Source organism: Aspergillus undulatus, assembly GCF_047715775.1.
Source record: "Aspergillus undulatus strain CBS 261.88 unplaced genomic scaffold BDV17scaffold_32, whole genome shotgun sequence".
Taxonomy (NCBI): domain Eukaryota; kingdom Fungi; phylum Ascomycota; class Eurotiomycetes; order Eurotiales; family Aspergillaceae; genus Aspergillus; species Aspergillus undulatus.
Window position 1 is genome coordinate 84,099 of NW_027396636.1, and position 14,497 is coordinate 98,595.

Consider the following 14,497-nt stretch of genomic DNA (forward strand, 5'->3'; position numbering starts at 1 on the left):
GGAGGAAACCACACGAGCGACATGGAAAACAAAGTGGAATCAACTCAGAAAAAGGAGACAATTTTCTAGACGGATGAGATGGGCCTCATGGATTGCTTCCTGTAGCGAATGTGTGGTTTAAAGACAGCTGGGTTGGAGAGATCAGACCAGCAGATCGGCGAGGGAGAAAGTATTCAGCGGGCGGCAAGGCAGAAATAGGAATGGACAAGGGAACGTATGCAGATATGCGAGTATAACATTGTACGTGTCCTCACCTCCAGTTTCACCAAACCGAGGCCAACTGGAAAGGATGCAAAGCGCAAAGCGCCAGGGAAGTAGATGTGCATGTGCAGAAGGCATGGGAGAAATGAACGCGTAGGGTCCTGCCTGGATGTATCTTTGATGCAAGGATAAACAGCGAAAATGGAGATAAAAGACACAACTCGCTCAACTGGAATCACCGCCACATAATCCAACCGGATAAGATATCCGAAACAAAAATCGAATCCCGGAATATTTGGGGTAACGAACAAGAAAGGAAAAACGAACAGCTTGGCGTAAGTGGCAGGATATGCATAGGCAACAGTAAAATGCATGGGTAGATCGCGACATGAGATCCTTCTGTCTTGGAGCCCGTCACGCTGTGTGGTTGGCTAAGCAAGTCCGTCACTGACGTAGAAAACCAATTTATTCAGGAATGCTGGCAAAGGACGGATCTTTGACACTGCCGCCTGCGTCGCCGAGACCAGCAACAGGGCGGTTGTAGGACCAACCCTCAAACTGCTGTTGCTGAGTCGAAGACAGCATGGGACCGTCCACGTATGAATCCTTGGGCATTTCCCGGGTAAACTCGTCATCAAAGTTCTTGGTGTCGCGAGCATCAGTCTGCAAGGCAATTAGTGATTAGTATCCGAGTCTCCGCCTAGAATAGAGAGCGATAGTACGTACCACGTTGGGTCGGAAGCTTGGCTCGTACTTCCTCTGGAGTAGCTTACGCCAGTCAATGTTGGCAAAGAAGTGGTGAGACTTGATTTCGGCAGCACCGTTGGCACCGAGGCGGCGGTTGGGGTCACGGTCAAGCAGCCGCGAGAGGAGATCCCGTGCGGCGGGAGGGACGATGTCGCTGCTCGGGAAGGTCAGAGGCTCCTGGAGAATCTTGCGGTACATATCATTCGTGTTTTCGTCGTAGAACGGTGGCAGACCAGTCAACATCTCATAGAGAAGGACACCCAAGGTCCACCAGTCGACAGTCTTGGTATATCCTTGGCCTAGAAGGAGTTCGGGAGCAAGATACTCTGGGGTTCCGCAGAACGCTACGCCAAGTTAGTACCCAAATCAAAGCATTCAGCCGGAGTTCGCCTTACTGTTTGTTCGGTCTTCGTCTTTCATATCCAGTTTGCACAAGCCAAAGTCGCAAAGCGCAATATGTCCAGTGTAGTCGAGAAGGATGTTCTCAGGTTTGAGGTCACGGTAGATGACCTTGAAGCCGTGTAAGCACTCCAGCGCGCAAAGCAACTCCGCAGTATAGAAACGTGCCCGGTTGACGTCAAATCGCTGTTCCCGCTGAAGGTGGTGGAAGAGCTCTCCACCATTGACGAACGCCAAAACAAAGTATAGCTTCTCCGGCGACTGGAAGGAGAATTTGAGGGGGACGATGAATGGATTGTTGATCTGCGCGAGAACGGATCTTTCGGCCAGAGTGTGCGTGACTTCCGATCGCGAGATGATGTGCGCCTTACGGATGGTCTTGAGAGCGTAGATACGACCAGTGTCCTTTTTCCTGTAAATGTATTAGTTCATGCGTACTTGGCGAGAAGGATCAGCCTGGATGAGAACTTACATGACCTGCATGACTTTCCCAAAACTGCCCTTACCCACAACCTTGAGTAGTTCAAAATCCTCCAGCTTCATGCTGCGAGCCTTGTTCTCGACAAATTTCACGCTGATCTTGATTTTCCCGGCGCCGAACTGAAGTTCGTGCCATTCTGCTCCCACTTGGCCTAGGGTGCGTTCGTTCTGCTGATGTTTCTCGGCAGCTTTCTGGTTGTCCTTTCGGCTCAACTTAGGGTCTTCGATGTAAGGCTGTGTGTCCTCTTCGAATCGAGGATGCACCTTGACTGCGCCCAAAAATATATCGTCGTTCCGGCCGGCACCTTGTCGGGCGGCAGGATTGCGGAGGTAAAGTTGGACATTCAGCTCAGTTTTACGAGACACATCGAACTTGAACGCTGTGTTGTCGCCAGCCCACAGAGGGTTTTCCGGATTTCCTGAGACAGCATCGACGAAGACTTGATTCTTATCGAAATCCAAGAGGGCATACGGAAGGTATTTGGTCGAGTACCGACCGTGGATTGTCGGAGCAGAGTTGATGCCCGAACTTGTCGACTGAGGGCGATTGCTCACAAATGAACTTGCCTGCGAGTGTGTGGAGTGAGAGGACGAGGAGCTGGGGCGCATCCCATAGCCATTTTGGATATGCGAATTGAAGACCTGCTGGTAATGCTGAGGGAGAGCAAAGGATTGACCTTCGTGGAGAGTGACTATCAGGATACCAGGTTGAACCGAGGCCACAGGAGGGGAGACGAGTGATTCCGAAGCGGCTTTATAAGACGTTAGATATTCCCGATTAGAGGCGAGAGACTCGGGACATACCGATTCCGTTGGAGCTAGTGGAGGAGATGCTCGGTGTTTGCGGGGCGACCGGTGTTTCCTCTCCGGATTCACCCTTGATAGTGGATGTGGAGGAGGAGCGTGTGAAGGTGTTGGTTAAAGGCGCAAGGTGCGTTTCCTTTAATTCTGAGTTGGGCGAGAAGAGTAAGGTTAGTTCCTGAACCACGGATTAGGGGGAAGATTAGGGGAGATATGGGAGACCAACTGAACATACTTTTGGTGATTTTCCAGGACATGTTGAAGAGCGGCGGTCTGGTGTCTCAAGGAAGGAGGGGATGATCCTAGATGAGAAACGAATCGAAGACCCGGGATGTTCAATCACAGATCACGGGGTAAAGAGGAAAGCGAGAAGAGAGCGGAGACGACTCTGAAGAGAGAAGAGAGAGATGAGACGAAAAGGAGGCAACGTCTTCGGCGCTGAGCCTGACCGTAAACGAAGAATTGAGATGCAAGCCCGCCACAGCCACAGCAGTCAGCAGTACGGAGTAACACACAGCGACAGGTCGACAGGGACGATCAGGGACTGGCACGAGTGATTGAGGCCCAACAGGGAGAGAAAGGGAAAGACAAGTCCGAGTAAATGGACAGGAGAAGAAGTGAGAAGTCGCAAAAATCTAGAAAAGCATATCTAGATCACCAACGAGGAGGAGGCAGGAAAGTGTGCAGTAGTGAAGGAATGGGGACAAGTAGCGGATCGAGTCACGGAGTTTGAACTGATGGAGGCTGAAGAGGGGAAATCGACGGCTTTCCCGAACGAGAGCGAACAAAGAGAGGGGAAGACGCGGGTGACGGACGCCACTGATTGGGTCGCTGGGGCAATGTTGCCTGAATGCCTGACTGATGAGGCAAAAAAGGCCTTTTTTTCTCAGGCATCAGTGCCACAGGCGGCTGTGCGGAACCTGCCAAGACCAGTAGACTGCTGCACAGCCACCACCCACAAGCCTGTAGCCCACCCAAGATTGAGCACTTCGCTGAGGGACTGGCCGGATGAACTTCAGCGGGTGATCCTAGCAAAGACTATCGCAGCGTTATTCACAGCCACATACAAACACCAATACTACAACCCAAGACGGCCATTCCTCGCTCAGGGATTTCTCTTTTTGGCGACCCGTCCAGCCCAACGAGCCATCGCTGACAGACTGACTTCCGTTGCTGCATCTCCACTTAGTCAGCTGCGGAGACATCAAGCATCCCTTTATCTGGACAACCCCAGCGGTCATCGACACCCAATATCCCCTTGAGTACGCCGGAATTGCCCTCTATCCTTGCTGGAGGGTGCGCACATCTCGTCGAAACGGATCAGGGCACAGCGGAGGATGAAAGGCCCCCGGGACCGATGGGTGTAATACGCAAGAAGACCGCTACGCGCGGTACGGAAGCCGGCACCAAGTATCATTGCGATGTCTGCTCTGTGGATGTGACTTCCACGGTGAGTTTCTCTATAAAATACTGCGCAGGCGACATTACTTCGTATGTAATTGGTCTAGCCCGCCATGCTAACACTATGCCGTCATTAGGTTCGCATATCATGCGCGCACCCCTCCTGCCCTGAATACGATCTATGCGTGCCCTGCTTCGCCGCCGGAGAAAAATCCAAGAACCATGACCCGCCTACGCATCCTTTCCAAGTAATAGAACAAAATTCTGTACCTATTTTCCAGGAAGACTGGGGCGCCGATGAGGAGCTATTGCTGCTTGAAGGCGCCGAGATCTACGGGTTAGGCTCGTGGGCCGATATCGCGGACCATATCGGAGGTTATCGGACAAAGGAGGAAGTTCGCGATCACTATCTGAGCACCTATGTCGACAGCCCACACTTTCCACTACCAGAGCGCGCGGATCCGGACGATACGCGTTTACAAGATTCAATATCAAAAGAAGAATTCCAAACTCGGAAGAAGCGGCGCATTGAAGAGCGGAAAGATGCAGCTAAGGCAGCTCCTCCGACTACGCCGAAACAGAAGCCGACAGCCAGTGTACCTGCTTGTCACGAGGTTCAAGGTTACATGCCGGGTCGACTGGAATTCGAAACGGAGTTCATGAACGAGGCCGAGGAAGCCGTACAGCACATGACCTTTGAGCCAGGCGCAGGCGAGACACCCAACGGCGAGACTGACGCAGAGATGGAACTGAAGATGACAGTCGTTGACATTTACAACACGCGCCTCACGGCTCGAACAGAGCGCAAGAAGATCCTCTTCGAGCATAATCTCCTCGAGTACCGCAAGAATCAAGCTCTCGATAAGAAGCGCACAAAGGAGGAGAAGGACCTATTAAACAAGGCCAAGCCGTTTGGGCGAATGATGAATCAAGCCGACTTTGAAGAGTTCAACAAAGGTTTAGAATATGAGCACAATCTCCGACTGGCCATCTCACAACTCCAAGAGTGGCGCCAAATGGGCATAGGCGATCTAAAAGGCGGCGAAAAATATGAGCAGGAGAAGCAGCAGCGCGCTCAGCGACTCATGCCTCAAGGTTCATTTGACCGATTCGCCAGCACGCGGCCTAAACAAAACCAACAACCCGAGCAGCCTACCGCCGCCAACCAACTAACCACCCCGGAGCTCCCCTTGCGGTTGCAAAAAGCGGCAGGTACACCGACGAAGGCGCTGGAGCCCAGCGTCCCCTTGAACGATTTTGACCGCGCCTTTGCCGCGAATGGCGAGGGGGCAGCTACGCCTCAACCGGCCAAGACGAAATTTGTTATTCAGCCTCTGAACGGGGTGATTCCCTGGAAGCTGGAGAGTGAAGGCGCGCCGGACCTCCATCTGCTCACAAAGGAAGAAATCGAGCTTTGCGACGTACTCCATATCCAGCCGAAACCATACCTGGTGATCAAGGAAACGATGCTAAAGGAGTCTATGAAGGCGGGTGGGAGCTTGAAGAAGAAGGATGCGCGAGCTCTCTGCAAGGTATGCTTTCAACGATAATCCAGCCGCGGACACAACTAACCTCTTACCTCGCAGATCGACGGCAACAAGTCAAGTCGGATATTCGATTTCATGGTGCACAGCGGGTGGATCAACAAGGGATAGGCCGGGCTAGGATGGTGCTATAATGTTGATCGGGGTTTTGCTTGTTTGGTTTAGATATTGCTCTCCGTTTGCTTTGTTGTATATACAGCAGTCATGAGACCTGGGAAGTGGGGAGTTTGTAGGCGTTGAAGCACAACACAGCACGAATTGTTACGAGTCACCAAGTACCTAGGAGTATAGAAGTTCAGTCATGTTGAATTATTTCCACCTGCTTAATTCATTTTCCCATCTTTCAAATTCTCCTAAAAATCCTAAATAGAGGTGCCGACTGCGAACATTATGGCAGCGGACGTTTCTCCGCAACCCAACTCAACCAACCCAACCTCGGCAATTGCCTCCAGCTCCAGCTCCATCTAATCTAATCTAGCTACGAAAACTCCCAACCTCAGATCTCTCTTCAATCTTTCCAACTCATATCCCAAACAACATTCTATTCCTAAAATCAATTGGAACTCGCCTTTTAATACCACCATCATCAAAAAATACCATCATGCCCCCCCAATTCCACCACCCTCCACCAAAACCCCAACACAGCACCCTCTCCTTCCCCTCCCAACATATATTACTCGTGACACTCTCACGCCCCAAAGACCTAAACTGCATAAACAGCACCGGGCACGTGGAGCTCCACGAGATCTGGGAATGGATGGACGATGAGCCGTCTCTGCGCGTTGGGGTGATAACGGGTCAGGGGAGGGCGTTTTGTGCGGGGGCGGATTTGAAGGGTTTGTTTTTACCTTATTTATCTTTTATTTATTTCTCTTGATTGTTGTTATGATGTTACGAGGCTGATCATGTCTTTGTATACTGTATAGAATGGAACTCAAGCACACAATCCTCCAAACCCCGAACTCCGATGCCACCAAGCGGCTTCGGCGGGTTGTCACGGCGCTCCGGGAAAAAGCCCATAATAGCCGCCGTGAACGGACTGTGTCTCGGCGGGGGGTGCGAAATGGTCACGAACACCGATATCGTGATTGCGTCTGAGGCGGCATTTTTCGGGTTCCCGGAGGTTCAGAGGGGCGTTGTTGCGTGGGCGGGAGCACTACCTAGGATCGTGAGGACGATTGGCAAGCAGCGGGCTATGGAGATGGTTTTGACCGGGAGGAGGGTGAGTGCGAGGGAGGCACGGGATTGGGGGTTTGTTAATGAGGTTGTGGGTGGGGAGCCCGCGGAGGTGGTGAAGAGGGCGGTTGAGGTTGCGGGGTTGATTGCGGGGAATAGTCCTGATGCGGTGATTGTTAGTCGAGAGGGGGTGAAGATGGGGTGGGATGGGGTTGGTGCTGAGGAGGGGACGATGTTGTTTGTTGACACTTGGGAGAAGAAGCTCAATGCTGGGGAAAATATCAAGGAGGGTCTGAGGGCTTTCGTAGAGAAGAGAAAGCCGGTATGGGAGGAGAGTAAGTTGTAGATATCAGGCAAATATACTACGTTTTACTACGAAGTCAATCTTAAAAGAGTAACGAGTAAGTCGTCATTCATTAGCTTAGTGCTCTGCACCTAAGCAATTACATACAAGAGTCACAACGCTAAACCGAAATTTCATAGTACATAAACCCGTGCCGATTCGCCATATCCCATGCACATTCAAGTTCCGTCCAGCGGTCAGACATGTTCAACGTCATTTGAAGAGGAAACTCGCCCGGGGACCTTCATATCCGTGCTCGAGCCGGCTCACTTCATAGTAGGTAAGTCTTTGTTCGAAACGAGATAAGAAAGGGAAGTAGTGTTGCTCAATGACAACTGGTTGGTGTTGACCCTACTTGGACTCTTGCTGAACTGTCCTGACACGTTCGAGCACGTGGGAATACAGAGGGTGGTCCGTCTCGAGGCCGGTCAAGTTCTTGGTGGCTTCCTCGGCCGATTGCTCCTTGAGGATCTTGGCGAGGTCAACACTCTCTTCGTCGCCAGAGACGTTCTGGAAGCGGAGGGCCTGCTCAATGGCGCCGAGGAGAGCATCGAACTTCAGACCACGCTCAGCAAGCTGGGCGGCAGGTCCGATGAAGCGTTCCTCGCGGGAAAGCTTGCGAAGTGGAGCACGACCCACACGTTCAACGCCATCCTCGAGGTATGGGTTGGCGATACGCCCGACGATCTTGTCAACATACTCCTTCTGCTCCTTTTCTGAGATGCCGTGTTTGTTGATGATCAAAGAGGCGGTTTCGTCGAGGACCTTGTGGACAGTGTCGCGAATGTGAGAGTCCTTGAGCGCATCGGCGATGGTCTTCTTGCCGGCGAGGCGGCCGTAGTAAGCGGTTGTAGCGTGTCCGGTGTTGACGGTGAACAACTTGCGCTCGATGTAGGGGTCAAGGTTGTCTACCCAGTGGACGGCATCGATCTTGGGAATCTCAACGCCCGCCTTCTGGAAAGGTGTCTGCTCAACGACCCACTCCCAGTACTTCTCAATTCGGACATTAAGGCCGTTGTTAGGGGGCTGGTTGGGGACAATGCGGTCAATGGCGCAATTGGCGAACACAGCGCGGCCATCGAGGCTTTCGAGAGAGGTCTTGTTTTCAATGTGGCCACGGAGAGTACTCGTGGCGTTGATAGCGTTCTCGCAAGCAATGACAGTCAAAGGGCTCTCCTGCTCACGAGATTCAAGACCCTTGGCAATAACAGGAGCAATGAACTGAAGGATTCTGGGACCAACAGCGCAGGTCACAATGTCGGCAGTAGCAATCTCCTTGACGACGTCGGCTTCGTTGGACTTGGAGTTGAGGGCGCGGTAGTTCTTGATGGTCTTCGTCTTCTCGCCATCTTCGCTGATCTCAGTGATATCGTATGTAGGGGTCTTCTGGATAGAGGCAATGAGGTCGTCGACGACATCGACAAAGACGACTTCATAGCCGGCTTCGTGAAGGAATTCTCCGACGAAGCCACGGCCGATATTACCACCACCGAAGTGAATCGCTTTGAGGTCACTCATGATGAAGTGTTCGTATCGAGAGGTTTTATGAAGTAGTAGTGTCTGAGGAAGGTGGAGAGTTATGTGAAGGTGTTATAGAAAGAAGATGGTTGGATGATGTGAGAGTTGAATGGTTGTGTTGTGTTATGAATAGGCAGAGAGGTCGGGGCGAGGGAGGGATTATATAGCAGGCCTGAGCAGGGAGACGGCCAAACAGGGAAGGCACGACGGAAGCATACAGAAACGTTCGAGTGGACCGGTGAGTCGAAAGAGAAATGAGGCCAATGATGGAACAGATTGGAAGCTGCAGGCTGAGTCCGTTGCAAATGCAGCCATGCCTGTGGCTCCGAGTGGGGATCTAACGATGTATTGCATCAATGCGCGCTGCCTGATTAGTTCCGGCTATAGTAAATCTGGGGTCTAGAGAAACCAGGATTGTCTCCTTGCCTAAGTACAATTAGGAAAGCTACATAATATTGAGCTACGAATAGCTCTCATTCTCAACGCAACTGATAATTGTATGGTCACGCCAGCCGGCTGTACAACATTCGATTCCGGCGCCTGACGGAAATTGCACCCGTCTAACCGGAAGACGAGACTACTCAGGACATGCTTTACGTTCGTTCCTGGCTACCTCCTGATGATGAGCAGACCCACCGTTTGCTACTCGATACCCTGTTTTGGATAGAGATAGCCAAAATCACAGGCTTGAGCTGAGCAGAAGAATGATGGTTGAAGTCATGTTTGGCTGTGGTCGAGACTCCCACGTCATCGCGGCCGCCCATCCGGTTCCACGTGTGACATAATTGGTGCCTCAGGTTGGAACTGATATCACAGCCATATCCCGACTTCTTGCCAACATTCTTCCGTGTAATACTTACTCTGAGTGTACCCGTCTATGTTCTTCGTGGTTATGCTACCATGAAAAGGCGCAATGCCAAAGAAACCCGCTTTGGCCTTGCAGTACCCCTCCTGACTGCGCCAAACCACCCAAGTGCGCACGCTCTTTGACATGCATTCCGGGGTCTTCTGTGGGCCCTTTACAGACTCCATTCTAGAAACTCGGCCAATGGCGAAACAATCTTCTGTCTCTTCAGGCCACAGTACACGGGCCCGTCCGAAACCATTCAGACTGCACTCCATCGCGATGTTTGGGCTTCATTTCTATCTACTTCTCCCCCTTTCTTTGCATTTCTTTTGTATAGATTCGTTTTGTTTCAGACTAGTCTCGACCATTCTTTTGGCTATCTTTTCGACGCTTTTTCCGCCATTGCCAGAGTAACGAAGCCCAACGGCTAGGATTCCCATCATCATGTTCCATGCCCGTGCCGCAGCCGGCTGCCGTCGGCCAATCGCACCATGAGACAGACGGACAATCTCCCCGAAACCTCCCGCGCCGGCGATAGCCTCACTCACCCATCGTGGCCTTTTCAGGCTTCGATGAGGCCGGCTTTGACTCTTAGTGCCTTTATCACGGCTGACTATGCTCCGTACGTCTACTCAGAGTACGCGCTGAAGCAACCTCGATCAACCCAACAAATGAGAGCCGCTCTTCACGTCCGACATCCACCCGCCAGGAACCCCTAGCCACATTGGGCCGAGCTTGACATCCGTATCTGGTCCAGTTACTATCGTGAGGCACGGAAATCAGACTCAGCTAAATGCCTCTTTATCGGCGGCTCGTGGGTTTAGCTGCCCGAAGGCAGTGTTACCCTTCCAACCTGAGGTGGCTTTGAGGTTTCTCATCGAGACTCGTCGGAGCAGTGGCAGCCGGGTCCAATCGGCAATTGCAGGTGATGGGGAACCCGCACCATTTTGAGACTGGTTGCCTACCTCCAAGGTTCTGTCTCGCCTTGGAAGTAAATGCGCTCTTTCCTTTCTGGTATCAAGCTCTCGCCGCTGTATTTTCATGAGTGATTTCGACTGACTATAGTCTGCTTCCCTTACCACCCTTTCGGCTCCCAGCTTCTTTCAGCTCCTGGATTTCACCTACCGTGATGCGCGATAGTGGCCGTCAATTTTCTAGGTGCCGTCGGGTACTAGAATGATGTTGATCCAATCGAACATGCATTCACAAAACCAGCAAAGACTTGTTGGAAATACCAAGATGCGAGCTAAATGCACGGCCCCTGCGGTTGATCTACCCAAGAACTCTACTACCTTCTCTCTATGGTCGAGATTATGATCACTGAAGTTGATCATCTCATGGTGGTCAACCCTAACCATGGCCACGAGCAGCTTCCGCCGCAACAAGGGTTTTCAGGTGTTGAACGATATGGAGAAAGCTATCACGGGCCTGCTCCAAATCTCGCAAAAGTCTGCCTCAATCGTTCGTCATGAGCATGTTGCTGCAGCATGTCCGCTCTCCAGGCTTTCCACCCAGTATCTCTCTCAACTCCAACAGCGGCCCAAATACCACGGGTCAGGAGCAGCGTCTCATCCCCGACAGATCGAGGCTGGTATTAAGACCAAAAACGAACCCCCTCAGTTCCTCATCTCTACTCATAATATAAGCCAGGTCGCCCATTTCTTTGGCTTTCGAGAGCGGAGCTAGCGCGGGTTATTGAACGGAAGGAGATAAGGCACCATCATATAGGGCTTCCAATTTCGCTGTCACTAAGTAAGGATGGCTCGAAAGCCTCATTAGCAGGAACGATGCGAGCCAACTGCCAGTCGATGATTCGGTGATATTCAGGTTTTCGTTTATCAACAGGTGATGCCCCTTATGTCGACGTCCTTGAGATAGAACAGTTCCGCGGTTTTCGCAGAATCACGGTCTGAATTTGCGGCAAGGCCCCGAAATCTTTCAGGAAAGCAAAGATCAGGTAATCATTCACAGGGAAGTCCAACAACAGCTATCCATCCGCAATGGGAGTTATATTCTGCTCTACAAACGCATTGTATTACTTCGTGCTGAACCAAGCCGCCAAAACGGATAATACCGCAACTCAACCAAACATCGACGAGCCCATAGCAAACCTTGTCCCTGTCGTCGTCATCTGCAACGCCCTTCCCGCGCGATCCCTGCCGGACCAGGCCTCGCCATACACTCCCTCGAGGCGCGCTGAAAAGAAGTCGCCTCGTTGATTCTTGCTCGAAAAGCTTAAATATTGGCTTCCATTGGCGCTCCGTTGCTCTTCCGGGAGAAACCGTGAGGCGGTTGTGGTTGTTAGCTTCATTTAGGTAGGTAGGGGTAAGTAACACTATTAAGCTTGTATCAAGGTATGTACCGAGCCGTTGTACTTATGAGCCGGTGGGCAAGGATGCTCCGCAGAGAATGAGCAAATGCATCGATTGCATGCGCCATGTCCACAGACGGTTAGGATATCGCAGTCCTTGACGTCGCAAGTGAAAACCTCTCAAGCGTAAAAGGGCAAGTACAGGGATTGATGGGAAAAGAGTGAGCTAAAGCAAAATGTACCAATACCTGCGTCGTTAATCCCTCGTGCTCCGCGGCGGTAAGCAGGCATTAAACTAGTTGGGTATCTCTCTATCAACTCCGCATGAACCTTCTTTAAGGCTGTCTATCGCTTCATACTCTAGCCAACTTGTAAATACTACCTTGGTATAGAGTGATTTACATACGTTCACTCTCCCCAGTCTTAAGCGACGCTGAACTGCCGACTGCGGAACGTCCCCGAGCAGCCCTGGTACAGGTGGACGGTGGACCGCGCCGCCCCCCTCAGTGAAGGCTTGGGTAGATGATAGATCATCAATACATAGTGGACCTGAAGATCCCTTGATCGGCGAGCCCCAGCTGAACTGAGATCACTGCGTCAGTGGCCGGATGATACCTGCCTACGATCTATATGTATAGTATGCGGAGTCGCGAGATATATATATATCTGCGCGTGAGACATTTTGCCTCGCCCAGAGGTCCGAACAGGGAGTTAGAAGATGAACGACCTCGAAGAGCGAACGTTTTCCGTTTCCAAATCAGCCCATATCTTTGACCTCCGGATAAAAACTTTCAGGTATCCATGCCTGATGTATGGCGTGCTCTCAAAAACAGAAATGCCAATGTCTGAATGTCTGCCATTTGAATCAACTCATGCCTGAAAGCCCAGCGTTCAAGCATCCTACAAAGCTATGTCTCTCAGTTATTCCTATAGTTGACAATAACCTCCTCATCTTGCATTCTCAGGATACCCGAATTTCTCACCCGCCAAGGCAAAATCATTCTCAGGAGGCGTCGACGTGCGCAACTTTCTCAATACCCTCAATTGTCCTAGGGCGCTTCACATTAGCTTCTTCCAGAGCATCCTCCCAGGCCTTGACTATATCCCCCTGGACCCCGCCCTCGGTAGACGTTGGGAGAGGCGTTGGAAGTCCGTGGAGCTTCGCTTTCATTAGTGCGATCTGATCATTGTTCTCGTCACCAGACCAGCCACGGAATTGACCGCCGGCGCCGTCAAATGATCGGAGGAACTCGTAGGACGGGTGGAGGATGCATGCGAAGTTGTAGTCCAACAGTGCTGTTATGCGCTGTGCTGGTGTCGTAGAGGAGGTTACTGAGACCTGGTCAATGGGTTATCTTTATCATGTAATGTGCAGAGAATCTGACCAAGTCGGGGCTTGACGAACTGAAAGACTCACTGAAGTCAGCATGTACCATAGCCCTATCTTCTTTTTGAGCTCAAGGACCCAAACTGAGCTGTAAAGCCACGCTCGACGAGGGCATCGAGACGCTCTCGGATGCCGTTTGCACGCCATCCCTGGACGTATGGGTTTGCGTCTGCTTTGCTCAGCGCCGCATCTAGTCGGCCTTTGAAAGAGGATTCATAAGACGGCCACGGCCCAGCCCCGACGCTAGTCATAGCAGTGCTCACATAATCCCCATTCCCGTCAAACGCCACGCCTCCAATTGTAAGGTTCTGGGGGAGCTGGTATGCTTGCAACGCTTTCAGGAATCCCGCCATTTGCGCAAACACGTCTTCCTTCTCTTTAAGGTCCATATCGCCGAATGCATCAAATAACGGTATGCCCGACATCAACTCCTGCAGGATCCATCTCCGTGACGAGCTGCCCGCAGCACTCACCCAGGCATATACAGACGGCACGACGCGGGGGTTGAAGCTAGCGAGAGCTTTCGACGCGATGGAGATGATAGCGGCTTCATTTTTCCACACGGGTGGCGGGGTTCATTCCCTCCGCATCGGGGTTCGCCAGACGGATTATGAAATCCTGCGTGCCGGGTGGGATGGCAACGCAGCCAGGCCGGAGATTGCGCGATTCATTTGCGGTTGCCGAGTGGTCCGGGGTAAGTGGCGCGAGACGCGGTACACAAAAGTTGTTGTATTTGAACGGGCACTCGGGGTCGTACGGGGTCGGGGTGATTGCGATTGCGGTATTTTCCTAGTGACATTCGGTCAACGCTCGGATTTGGCTGAGTGCGTAGATAGACCTGAACACTGCATGTTTACCTGGAGAAGAAAATGGGTGTGGAGCAGGCGCTGGACGAAATCAAGCCGGGGCAGGTGGTTTGTATGGTTGTGGGTCGCCCCCGCCATCTTGATTCAGTCCTTCAGTCCTTCAGGTGAGCAGTGCTTGACTCAGCGAGCCTGACAGGGACTGAGCTGGAGAAGTGGAGTTTAATTCTCCGAATCAAGAAATATAGACGTTGGAGGCTTGAACCCCAACGTCAGTGGCCACTCCGTGGGGTGATAGACCGCTCTTCCTTTGTGCCCATCACTTGGCATCTTGTCTCCGATCATCGATCAGCACATACAATTTCCTCGGCCTTGCTAGTATTCCGCAGGGAACTGTACAGGTAAAGGTTCGTTGCCGAAATAGTAGTAGGATCGTATTCGTAGGGACGGTTCTGTTCAAGCCAACCTCTCAAGCATGATGTCATCCTGCTCGGGATGCCGCGGTGGCTCTCCAGGCTCTTTCCACCGCTGTGCTGTTG

At 51.9% G+C, this 14,497-nt stretch overlaps 8 protein-coding genes across 8 annotated transcripts; 3 read left to right on the forward strand and 5 right to left on the reverse strand.

Annotated features, from left to right (window-relative positions):
- Positions 1-502: 502 nt before the first annotated feature.
- Positions 503-3,074, reverse strand: BDV17DRAFT_120590 (serine/threonine-protein kinase). Its single transcript, XM_073754004.1, has 6 exons — positions 2,864-3,074; positions 2,632-2,775; positions 1,820-2,579; positions 1,344-1,759; positions 928-1,292; positions 503-864 (listed from the first exon to the last, which is right to left on the reverse strand). The coding sequence occupies exons 1-6, from the start codon at positions 2,883-2,885 to the stop codon at positions 667-669; spliced, it is 1,905 nt and encodes a 634-aa protein (XP_073614443.1). The 5' UTR covers positions 2,886-3,074; the 3' UTR covers positions 503-666.
- Positions 3,075-3,558: 484 nt separating this feature from the next.
- Positions 3,559-5,900, forward strand: adaB (chromatin-binding transcription regulator ADA2). Its single transcript, XM_073758228.1, has 3 exons — positions 3,559-4,078; positions 4,167-5,561; positions 5,616-5,900. Exons 1-3 carry the CDS (start codon positions 3,986-3,988, stop codon positions 5,682-5,684), a joined length of 1,557 nt encoding a protein of 518 aa, XP_073614444.1. The 5' UTR covers positions 3,559-3,985; the 3' UTR covers positions 5,685-5,900.
- Positions 5,901-6,174: 274 nt separating this feature from the next.
- On the forward strand, positions 6,175-7,095 carry BDV17DRAFT_292351 (enoyl-CoA hydratase/isomerase family protein; the record flags this gene model as incomplete). The annotated part of the gene is made up of 2 exons (XM_073762343.1): positions 6,175-6,409; positions 6,500-7,095. The coding sequence occupies 2 exons, from the start codon at positions 6,175-6,177 to the stop codon at positions 7,093-7,095; spliced, it is 831 nt and encodes a 276-aa protein (XP_073614445.1).
- A 38-nt stretch (positions 7,096-7,133) lies between these two features.
- BDV17DRAFT_120681 (mannitol-1-phosphate 5-dehydrogenase) lies at positions 7,134-8,734 on the reverse strand. Its single transcript, XM_073754005.1, has one exon. The coding sequence runs from the start codon at positions 8,608-8,610 to the stop codon at positions 7,444-7,446; it is 1,167 nt and encodes a 388-aa protein (XP_073614446.1). The 5' UTR covers positions 8,611-8,734; the 3' UTR covers positions 7,134-7,443.
- Positions 8,735-10,813: 2,079 nt separating this feature from the next.
- BDV17DRAFT_292353 (uncharacterized protein) lies at positions 10,814-11,143 on the forward strand (the record flags this gene model as incomplete). The annotated part of the gene is made up of 1 exon (XM_073762344.1): positions 10,814-11,143. One exon carries the CDS (start codon positions 10,814-10,816, stop codon positions 11,141-11,143), a length of 330 nt encoding a protein of 109 aa, XP_073614447.1.
- A 1,393-nt stretch (positions 11,144-12,536) lies between these two features.
- On the reverse strand, positions 12,537-14,150 carry BDV17DRAFT_266088 (uncharacterized protein). Its single transcript, XM_073758229.1, has one exon. The coding sequence runs from the start codon at positions 13,578-13,580 to the stop codon at positions 13,209-13,211; it is 372 nt and encodes a 123-aa protein (XP_073614448.1). The 5' UTR covers positions 13,581-14,150; the 3' UTR covers positions 12,537-13,208.
- Positions 12,710-13,386, reverse strand: BDV17DRAFT_120712 (uncharacterized protein). Its single transcript, XM_073754006.1, has 2 exons — positions 13,186-13,386; positions 12,710-13,100 (listed from the first exon to the last, which is right to left on the reverse strand). Exons 1-2 carry the CDS (start codon positions 13,202-13,204, stop codon positions 12,772-12,774), a joined length of 348 nt encoding a protein of 115 aa, XP_073614449.1. The 5' UTR covers positions 13,205-13,386; the 3' UTR covers positions 12,710-12,771.
- Positions 13,705-14,099, reverse strand: BDV17DRAFT_292355 (uncharacterized protein; the record flags this gene model as incomplete). The annotated part of the gene is made up of 2 exons (XM_073762345.1): positions 13,705-13,944; positions 14,013-14,099. The coding sequence occupies 2 exons, from the start codon at positions 14,097-14,099 to the stop codon at positions 13,705-13,707; spliced, it is 327 nt and encodes a 108-aa protein (XP_073614450.1).
- Positions 14,151-14,497: the final 347 nt, after the last annotated feature.

Excerpts from the sequence above, each read along its gene's own strand:
- BDV17DRAFT_120590 (XM_073754004.1), bottom strand. The coding sequence starts at position 2,885 with ATGTCCTGGAAAATCACCAAAA. Across the intron at positions 2,580-2,631 it reads CACTAGCTCCAACGGAATCG|CCGCTTCGGAATCACTCGTC; the intron begins GTATGTCCCGAG and ends CGTCTTATAAAG. Across the intron at positions 1,293-1,343 it reads AGACGAAGACCGAACAAACA|CGTTCTGCGGAACCCCAGAG; the intron begins GTAAGGCGAACT and ends AACTTGGCGTAG.
- adaB (XM_073758228.1), top strand. The coding sequence starts at position 3,986 with ATGGGTGTAATACGCAAGAAGACCGCTACGCGCGGTACGGAAGCCGGC. Across the intron at positions 4,079-4,166 it reads CTGTGGATGTGACTTCCACG|GTTCGCATATCATGCGCGCA; the intron begins GTGAGTTTCTCT and ends TGCCGTCATTAG. Across the intron at positions 5,562-5,615 it reads ATGCGCGAGCTCTCTGCAAG|ATCGACGGCAACAAGTCAAG; the intron begins GTATGCTTTCAA and ends CTTACCTCGCAG.
- BDV17DRAFT_120681 (XM_073754005.1), bottom strand. The coding sequence starts at position 8,610 with ATGAGTGACCTCAAAGCGATTCACTTCGGTGGTGGTAATATCGGCCGT.
- BDV17DRAFT_266088 (XM_073758229.1), bottom strand. The coding sequence starts at position 13,580 with ATGTCGGGCATACCGTTATTTGATGCATTCGGCGATATGGACCTTAAA.